Source organism: Camelina sativa, chromosome 19 (assembly GCF_000633955.1).
Source record: "Camelina sativa cultivar DH55 chromosome 19, Cs, whole genome shotgun sequence".
Classification (NCBI taxonomy): Eukaryota; Viridiplantae; Streptophyta; class Magnoliopsida; order Brassicales; family Brassicaceae; genus Camelina; species Camelina sativa.
The window spans coordinates 8,866,804-8,876,964 of NC_025703.1; the positions used below are offsets into that span (position 1 = coordinate 8,866,804).

Sequence of the window (10,161 nt, forward strand, 5' to 3'; positions counted from 1 at the left end):
TGTGTTGTAAATAGGAATAAAGGTAACACTATCATTATCTTTAATTTTTCCATAAAGAAGAGAGAACACAGGACCTGAAAGAGAGAACTATTCTAAATTCTTCACAGACGCGTATCTGTGTTTGTTTATTCACTCACAATCACACGCTTAATTTATTTATTATAGACTTATAGTATATGCATTCAAAAAAGCTCAACTGTGTGTGAGTTTGGTGAGAATTCCAATTTATTCTTTCGTTCTTTCTTTTTTTCTCTTCAATGTACTGTATTTATACGATACGAGTTCCAGCTCTAGCTATTATTTTTGAAACTAGCAAATCTATTTTCTCAAAAACTAATACCTTAAACACCTGTTTCAGTTAAACAAAATAGTAGCTCAGAAATTCAGAATTCTTAAGCACTAAGTAAAATAACATATTTGGATAAAGTTTTCACAATAGGCAGCTTCTTGAGGTTTTCTCTCTTCCAACCTTTTTTGCTTTAAAGAAAGAACTCACAATTTCTTGTTTTAACTTTGGTTGATGGGTTCATGCAAAGTTCAGTGTATTGTTTCCATTTGTTTTGTTTTATTTTCCTTATAAAAAGATCGTCGTCTACACTTGCTTGACGACGAGCTAAAAGAAAAAAACTAAACCCAAGTCTCTCTGGTCTCTGCTGTCATCATCTCCTTCTCCGCCCTTTCTTCTTTACTCTGTGTGTCATCATCGTTTTTGCTTTCTTCTCCTATATTATTCGGTTTCAGGGTCTTCTTCTCTTTTCTTCTCAAACCCTTTTCTATAACTTTGTCTAGGCCAATTAAATGGCTTCACAGACCGAGAACGAAGAGTTCCCCATTCTTCCGATTCCAGAAGCAACACCACCTCGTGCTCGCACTACTAGGACTTTTACTTCAACGAATCGTAGTCTTTCCCTCTCAAACCCAACTTTCTCCACTGAAGGATTTGACAACTCGAGTGTGGTTTTAGGCTACACAGGCCCTCTCCGAACCCAAAGAATACGACCTCGTTTGGTGCAAATGAGTGGTCCTCTTTACTCTACTCGCAGAACTGAACCTCTCTCCCCTCCTTCTCCTCAACAACCTCCTCATTCCATTAATGTTCCACCTGAAGATGATTTTGTATACCAAAACGCAAATCTCTTGAGATCTGGACAACTGGGGATGTGTAATGATCCTTACTGTACTACTTGTCCTTCTTACTACAACCGCCAAGCTGCTCAATTACACACCTCCAGAGTTTCTGCCTCTAGGGTATGAGTATGTACATTGTTGCTTCTACTTCTTACCTTTGTGAGACTCAAGTAAACATAGCTGACACAAGGGCTCATTTCCTTTTTCTTTTTCTTGTTTAGTTTCACACTGTGCTGTATGATGATGCTAGAGGTTGGGCTAAGCGATTTGCGTCCTCTGCTCGTAGATACTTACCAGGGATCATGAATCCTCATTCCAAATTCGTTCAAGTCTGGACTAGAATCTTAGCCTTTTCAAGCTTAGTGGCCATTTTTATAGATCCTCTCTTCTTCTTCCTCTTATTGATCCACCATGTATATATGTTTCCTTCTCTTGCTCTATCAATCTCTTGCTTGTGACTGTCTACGTTTTAATGAGTTTATTACTATTGCAGGAAAACAAATGCATAACTATTGATTGGCCTATGACAAAGAAATTGGTGTCTATTAGAAGTATAACGGATCTTATATTCTTTATTAACATGCTGCTTCAGGTGTGTCTCCTTTGTTCCCATCTCCCTACCCTATGTCAAGGAACTTAACTTTATTGGCTTTAATGCTTCTTTGGTCATATGTGTTGCAGTTTAGGTTGGCCTATGTAGCTCCTGAATCTAGAATCGTTGGTGCAGGCCAGTTAGTTGACCATCCAAGCAAAATTGCTCGCCATTACTTCCGAGGGAAGTTTTTTCCTGATCTGTTCATAGTGTTACCCATTCCACAGGTATATTAACCTTCAAATGTTTTTTGCTTGATGTTAACTCTAATAATGTCGTTTGAACGGTAAATTTGTTATTTCTTTTGCTTGCAGGTTATGATATTATGGGTAATACCAGCACACTTGGGCATACCCAGGGGAGAATATGAGAAACAGATATTACGCGCTACGATTCTTTTTCAATACCTTCCAAAGTTACATAGACTCTTACCTCTTCTTGCTGGACAAACACCGACCGGCTTCATATTTGAGTCAGCCTGGGCCAATTTTGTTATTAATCTTCTCACCTTCATGCTTGTTGGTCATGGTGTTGGTTCTTGCTGGTATCTTTTTGGTTTGCAGGTATATATGATATTGCTACAGTGTTCTTAAAGATTCTCTCCTTATATCTATCAGAAGAGTTCAAGATTTGTTTCTTGCTGTTTTGCTCTTTTTCAGAGAGTTAAGAAATGCATGCTGAATGCTTTGGATATATCTGGGGATGAACGTAGAAACCTTATCGATTGTGCTCGTAGAAGTTATGCATTGGAGTCAAAACGAGCTCTCTGGAGAAATAGTTCTAGTGTCAATGCTTGTTTTCAAGAGAATGGTATGACTTATGGAATTTTCTTGAAGGCAGTGAATCTTACCAATGAGTCTAAGTTCTTCACAAGATACAGTTATTCTCTGTTTTGGGGATTCCAAGTAAGTTGGGATCTATTTTAAGTTCATTTCAGGTTTGTTTTGCTGTTGCAACTATTAATCTTTGAATCACTCTTAACTAAATGTCACAATGTTTTTCAATATTGAAAGCAAATAAGCACACTTTGTGGAAACTTGAGCCCAAGTTACTCAGTGGGAGAGGTTTTCTTTACAATGGGTATCATTGGACTAGGGCTTTTGCTTTTTGCGCGGCTTATTGGTAATATGCACAACTTCCTCCAATCTCTAGATCGAAGGTTAGCACATTTCATCAAATAGTATCTCAAAACAAAAAATATTTTGAGGAGATGGTGGGTACTTGGCTAAATCTTTAAGTGTAGTGATGACTTGTGCATGTCCTGTTTTAGGAGGATGGAAATGATGCTGAGACGGCGTGATGTGGAGCAGTGGATGAGCCACAGACTGTTGCCAGAAGATATAAGGAAGTCTGTTCACTGTGGCATTTGATTTTCATAGGCTATGTAATGTGTCCTTTAAAAACTAATCAACTCAATAATTGTTCAGGAGAGTACGCGAGGCTGAACGGTACAATTGGGCTGCGACTAGAGGAGTTAACGAAGAGTTGCTCTTTGAGAATATGCCTGATGACCTCCAAAGAGATATAAGACGACACCTCTTCAAATTTCTGAAGAAGGTAAACTTAAATAAGTAACAGCCAATTAAAGCATTATTTAGTATCCATCAGTTAGTATTCTTTTTGTGTACGAAAGACTCCATAGTGTTACAAAAATATCTAGTTCTGAATCCAACTGTTTATAGATAATAGGCATAGATTAACCACTACTTGAAACTCAATTGTAAGACTTTGACATGTTGATGGGTTTGCAGGTGAGGATATTTTCCTTGATGGATGAATCAATCTTAGATTCTATCCGTGAGAGGCTGAAACAGAGGACTTACATAAGTGGTAGCATGGTGTTGCACAACAAAGGTCTAGTTGAAAAAATGGTATTCATAGTGAGAGGTGAGATGGAGAGCATTGGAGAAGACGGTTCTGTTCTGCCATTATCAGAAGGCGACGTTTGTGGCGAAGAACTTCTCAGTTGGTGCCTCGAACGCTCTTCTATAAACCCCGGTACTAATAAAGATTTGACTCTATGTTCATAACTTTAACTTGAAACAAAAGCCTTGTTAGAAGACACTTAATTGAGGAAAAGCTTGGAACTGAATATGTTTTGAAACTCTTGCAGATGGGACGAGGATAAAGATGCCACCAAAGGGATTGGTCAGCAACAGAAATGTTAGGTGTGTGACAAACGTGGAGGCGTTTTCGCTGAGTGTAGCAGATCTTGAAGATGTAACGAGCTTGTTTTCAAGATTCTTAAGAAGCAATCGAGTACAAGGAGCCATAAGGTACGAGTCTCCTTATTGGAGGTTACGAGCAGCTATGCAGATTCAAGTGGCTTGGAGATACCGAAAGAGACAGCTCCAGAGATTATACACTGCTCAGTCCAGTTACAACCGTTAAATTGGATGATAATGTTTTGGTTTGGCAGATTAGTAATCATTTCTAAGTATTAGTGGTTGTGGTAAAGAGTTGTAATATATATAAGATGGCTCAGTGATTCACTCATTAGTGATAATGAAAGCTGAGTATGAAACTTCTTTCTCCTGAGTGATTGGTGATTAATGATAACTAATGTCAGTTATTGATCTAAGCATATCTATACTAGTATTTTTGTAGCAGTTTTTGCTCAAAAATACTTTTTGGAAAGTTTTTGCATTTAATGCATTGACTTTAGTATTAGTGACCAAAAATTTCAAAATTAATTATAGGTAAAATTTAAAAAAAATAAGGAAATTTGTCTACCTCATATAAACATAAATATATGATTCTCTTTCATTTTTATTTGAGTTTATATTTACATTATCTTGAATTATTCTTTTTTTTTTGGTCAACATCTTGAATTATTCTATAATACATTTAGTTAATAAAAATTATGATTTTTTCTTGCATATGATGTAATAAAAAAAAATTAAAACGGACATATATTACTCAATAGATGAATAAAAAAAATACGGGTACAATATCCCACATCGCCTAAAAAATTGGGCAATAGTTCAGAGTCAAACTATAAAAGAGACCAAAATGATTCAGACTACAAATGAGTAATAAGCTTAATTTATCAGACATTCAAACTTAAAAAACTTTTATGGTTTATTCCGATTCTCTATTTTAAATATTTTTAAAAAGTTAAATATTATAAATATTTAAAACTTTTAAAAACTTAAATATTATAAATATTTATATTTTATAAAACGTATAAATATTATAAATATTTATATTTTTAGAAAGTTAAACTTTATAATATATTAATAATATTTAAAAGTTTAAGAAGTTTCAAATATTATAAATATTTAAACTTTATAAGAAGTTTAAATATTATAAATATTTCAACTTTTAAAAAAGTTAGAAGACCTTTAAAATATTAATAATATATTTAAACTTTTACGAAACTTCAAATATGAGAAATACTCAACTGTTTTAAGAATTATAAGTATTCTAAATATTTAAACTTTATAAGAAGAGCCAATCTTATAAAATGTAAATGGTTATAATCTTAATAAATAACATACCAACTCAATCTAATATTTATAATACAAAACAATAAATATTAAAAATTAAGATGATATAGTGTGAGTTAAAATATCTAGGGCCGAGGTTATATAGCGGGACAGGTTTTGTCGATATTTATATAAATTGAAAATCTCATTAATTCGGTGTTACACGGGTAAAACATCATTTCAATATTTTTGGTATCAGAGAATAGATATATCTAATTAAATTGGTTAAATAAATATCATGTAAAAAATAAATTATATTACGGTATTATATGGTTTAAACTATAAAATTAACAATTATTTAACCAATAAATACAACTTATAATTTAAATGTTTTAATCATAAATAATTTGCCCCGCGGGTCCTAATCTAGTATACTTAATATATAAATACAAAGTGTGTTGTAAAAAGGAATAACTGTAACACTATTTATATCACTAGGATTCAGACCCCCCGCGATGTCGCGGGAGAAGTATTTTAGAAAAACGTAAATAAAATTTAAAACTTAAAATTATACATTATGAAATCATTTGAATGTAATAAAATAGTTTGAATACATAAATTAAACATAAACTGTTACTAAAAACACAACCATCAAAATGAAAACTTGTAACAAAAAATATTATCTAGAATAGACACAACTTTGCAAAAAAATTATTGTTTAAAGTATTATAAATATAAGGTTTTTTATGAAGAATTATGGTAAAGCTACAATTAAAAAAAATCATTATGACAAATTGATCCTAACTGAGAATCTTGAACTAATGGTTGTAATAAGTAAATATAATTTTCTATTAAATAATTATAACTAAAGACAAAATAATATAAATTTTGAATATTAAATTAGTTTTTAAAGAACAATTACGATAAATAGACGCAACGCAAAAAAATCTATATTCAGTTTTATTAAATTTCTATATTGCTATAATTATTTCTAAAATTTTAGATAGATTATAGAATAACGTTGAATATTAGATATTAATATTTAAATTATTTAGATTTAACATAAAACGGAAAATTTGTTTCAACGAACAATGATTTGTTAGTTATTGATGAAAAGACAAATATATAGAAAGTTCAAAAGACATGACTATTTAAATAGACACACCTATTAGAACGAAAAGTTGTGATGAAAAAATATAAATAAAATATAGTGAAAAGACATAACTCTAAAATGAAAAGATACAACTGTTTGAGTTTTTAAAAAAAGGAATAAAAACAATTTTCTTACAAAAAAATACTAAGCAAAGTCGCAACTGTTGTTTGTATTTATTCAGATTGTTATTCTTATTTTTAAATATTAAACTAATTTTTTAACAAAAACTTACGATAAAAATAGATGCAATTGTAAATTCTAGATTAAGTTGTATTAAATTTCTCTATTGCTATAATCATTTCTAAAATTTTAGTTAGATTATAGAATCACGTTAAATATTAGATATTAATATTTAATTATTTAGATTCAACATAAAATGGAAAATTTGTTTCAACAAACTTGTTAGTTACTGATGAAAAGACAAATATAAAGAGAATTCAAAAGACATGACTATTTAAATAGACAGACCTATTAGACTGAAAAGTTGTGATGAAAAGATATAAATAAAATATAGTAAAAGAAACAACTTCACAATGAACAGATACAACCGTTTGAATTAAAAAAAAAAAGTTATAAAAAGGTGCTACGAAAAATCGCAAATATTGTGTCTGCATTTGATTTCACCTAATAACCCATATAAACTGCTTCTAAATAAAATACATCTTTCTTATCATATTGAGAAGTCAAATTCAAAAACTCACTATATAATCCATCTAACTCTTGAAAAAAAAAACTCTAGGTATTTTCATGAAATTTTTATATATAAAATTAACTAAAAGTTGTAAATTATATTCGTCATTCCAAAAATATTTTGTTAAATCAAGAATTGGAGGAATATTTTTACTTTTAAAAGAATGAATGCCAGATAATAATTTACAAAGCTGTAAAAACTGTTGATATTGAAATTTTATATTATTTAGTGTCATGACAAAAAAATGAAAACAGTTCAAAAAGACGAATATATCTAGATTTCAAAAGATATGAATATTCGAATAAACTCAACTTTACAGTAGAAAGTTGCAACTTTACAAACAAACCGTTACAATGAACAATCGCAACTTTTTGTAAAACACACAATTTAATTTTTCTACAGATTTTTAAAAAAATATATTCAAAAGATACGGTTGATTTAACACAACTTTTGGTGGCATTTATTCGGATTGCTATTATATATAGACATTAAATTTTTATATTTAAAATTAACTAAAAGTTGTAAATTAGATTCATCATTCCAAAAATCTTTAGTTAAATCAAGAATTGGAAGAGTTTCTTTAGTTTTAAAAGAATGAATGCTAGAGAATAATTTAGAAATCTATAAAAACTGTTGATATTAAAATTTTATATTATTTTGTGTCATGACAAAAAAATGAAAAGAGTTCAAACAAATAGATTTCAAAAGATACGAATATTCGAATAAACACAACTCTACAATGAACAGTTACAACTTTACAAAAAAAACTGTTACAATGAACAATCACAACTCTTTGTAAAAGATACAATTTATTTTTTTTACAGATTTTTTCAAAAAAAATATCCAAAAATTACGATTGAAAAAACACAACGTTTGGTGGCATTTATTCGGATTGGGTTTAAATATATTGAAAAGTAAAATCCAAAAACTCACTATGTAATCCATCTAAATCTTGGAAAAACACTCTAGGTATTTTCATAAAACTTTTATATTTAAAATTAACTAAAATATGTAAATTAGATTCATCATTCCAAAAATTCTTTTGTTAAATCAAGATTAGAGGAATTTCTTGACTTTTAAAAGAATGAATGCTAGAAAATAATTTAGAAAAATGTATAAACTGTTAAGATTGAAATTTTAGTTGATTTTGTGTCATGGCAAAAAAAATGAAAACAGTTCAAACAGACAAATATATATAGATTTCAAAAGATACAAATGTTTTAATCAACACAACTTTACAGTGATCGGTTGTAACTTTTCATAAATAACCGTTTTAATGATCCATCATAATTTTTCAGGAAACATCCAAAAGGTACGAATAAAAAAACACAACTGTTGGTTGCATTTATTCGGATTGTTATTATTATATAGATTTCATTATCTTTAATTTTTCCATAAAGAAGTGAAAACACTAGGACCTGCCTGAAAGAGAGAGGGTTATTCTAAGTAGAGAGAAGAGAAGAAAGAGCTACGTACATATTCTCAATTCTTCACAAACGCGTATCTGTGTTTGATCATTCACTCACAATCACACGCTTTATTTATTTATTAGTACATGCATTCAAAAAAGCTCAACTGTGAAGTTTGGTGAGACCATTCCAATTTATTCTTTTTTGTTTTTGTTTTTTTTTCTCTCTATATTTATTTATATGGGACGTACTATTATTTTTTGAAAAAAGTTATCAAAGTAACACAAGAGAGGCAGCTTCTTAATGTTTACTCTCTTCCAATCTTTTTGCTTTAAGAAGTACTCACTAATAAACAACACACAAATTCCTTTTTCAATTTTGGATGGGTTCAACAGGAGATCTAAAATGTAACATTTTCTTTTCTTGTTTTCATGCAAAGTTCAATGTATATTATTTTATTTGTTTTGTTTTTTTTCTTTTACTTTTTGGTTTTAATGTGAAGATTTCATTTCAATAGAAATTACATAGTTATATACCGATTACAAAAAACCCATTATCACAGAAACTAGAGGCAAAAAGGAGTATTTTAAAGTTATAGAGGATGAGAAATACAACTAAAGTAAACTTCAAGGAGAGAAGGAGAGTGCTCGGATCCTGGGAAAGACAGGAGGCGGTCCCGTATTGTGCGGTCGACGGAGAGACGAAGAGTAACGGCAGAGGATTGAGACGCCGAGAGGATCCTCGCATTCCTCTCCTTCCCGAGGTGGTAGACCACCGTTTGGAAGAGAAGTTTGATGATAGCAGTGGCTTTGACGGTGTGCGGCTGACTGTGGGAGAGGATCCAAGCTGAGGACGCTAGGAGAGTGGTTGGAGGACTGGAAAAGAGTTTCGCAGCGAAGAACCCCCAGAGCTCTGTGGAGAAAGGACAAGTAAAGAATAGGTGCTCGTGGGTTTCTGCACCATTCGAGCAGAGGACACAGGCAGCAGGAACACTCATGCCCCAACTTCTGAGTCTATCTCGCGTCGGTAACCGATTCAAAAGTGCCAACCAGTTAATAAAGGAGAACCGGGGCACATTTTGTTTAAACCATACCACATCAGCCCAAGGGACTACAGGAGACTGGAGCCTTAGTTGTTCCTAGGTTTCTTTTGAGGAGAAAGTGGGGCGGAAGTTACCTGCAGCATTACGCCAGAGGTAGGAGTCTCGGCCATTGCATTCATTCGGTGCAGGAGTTTCAGTGAGGGCAACCAATAAGGTCTGAGAGTTTTCTGATCGGGCTGCCGGTAGAGCCCAATTTCCATCTCTCGAAGCATCTATTACATGTGCATCATTCGCTAACCGGAGTTGCCTTGGACTAGTCTCCCCGAGGAAGGTGATGAGCTGACCAAACTCAGTCCACGAGTCATACCAGAATGAAGCATCCCACCCATCACCCACCACACATCTGAGGAACTCTGTGATGGTGGGTTTCAGCTGAAGCATGCTGTTCACTGTTTTGGAAAAGCGGTTAGCCACTTTTGTTACCAAGAAGCTCTTCCTTGAGAAAATATTCCCTTTAAGCCATGCCACCCATAGCGAACCAGAGCTCGAGAAGAAGTTCCAAATGAGTTTTAGCCTAAAAACCAGTCCAAAGTCCTCTAGCAAACGAATGCCAAGTCCCCCTTCAGCCTTTGGTCTGCAGATATCAGCCCAGGCCACCCTCGTACCGACAGCAGATCCAATGTTGTTCTTCCAAAGAAAGGCAGAGCACAGGGAATCC

The 10,161-nt window shown here is 32.4% G+C and overlaps 1 protein-coding gene and 1 pseudogene across 1 annotated transcript; one reads left to right on the forward strand and one right to left on the reverse strand.

Annotated features, from left to right (window-relative positions):
- Positions 364 to 4,301, forward strand: LOC104765614 (putative cyclic nucleotide-gated ion channel 19). Its single transcript, XM_010489364.2, has 11 exons — positions 364 to 1,248; positions 1,350 to 1,541; positions 1,622 to 1,720; positions 1,810 to 1,947; positions 2,035 to 2,283; positions 2,380 to 2,625; positions 2,734 to 2,879; positions 2,991 to 3,068; positions 3,148 to 3,277; positions 3,472 to 3,718; positions 3,834 to 4,301. The coding sequence occupies exons 1-11, from the start codon at positions 799 to 801 to the stop codon at positions 4,109 to 4,111; spliced, it is 2,253 nt and encodes a 750-aa protein (XP_010487666.1). The 5' UTR covers positions 364 to 798; the 3' UTR covers positions 4,112 to 4,301.
- LOC109131009 lies at positions 8,994 to 9,884 on the reverse strand (annotated as a pseudogene).

What these genes read in the sequence shown, in the direction of transcription:
- LOC104765614 (XM_010489364.2), top strand. Translation starts at nt 799, where the DNA reads ATGGCTTCACAGACCGAGAACGAAGAGTTCCCCATTCTTCCGATTCCA. An exon ending in CTCTGTTTTGGGGATTCCAA is followed by an intron (nt 2,626 to 2,733) that starts GTAAGTTGGGAT and finishes CAATATTGAAAG; the next exon opens with CAAATAAGCACACTTTGTGG. An exon ending in CTCCAATCTCTAGATCGAAG is followed by an intron (nt 2,880 to 2,990) that starts GTTAGCACATTT and finishes GTCCTGTTTTAG; the next exon opens with GAGGATGGAAATGATGCTGA.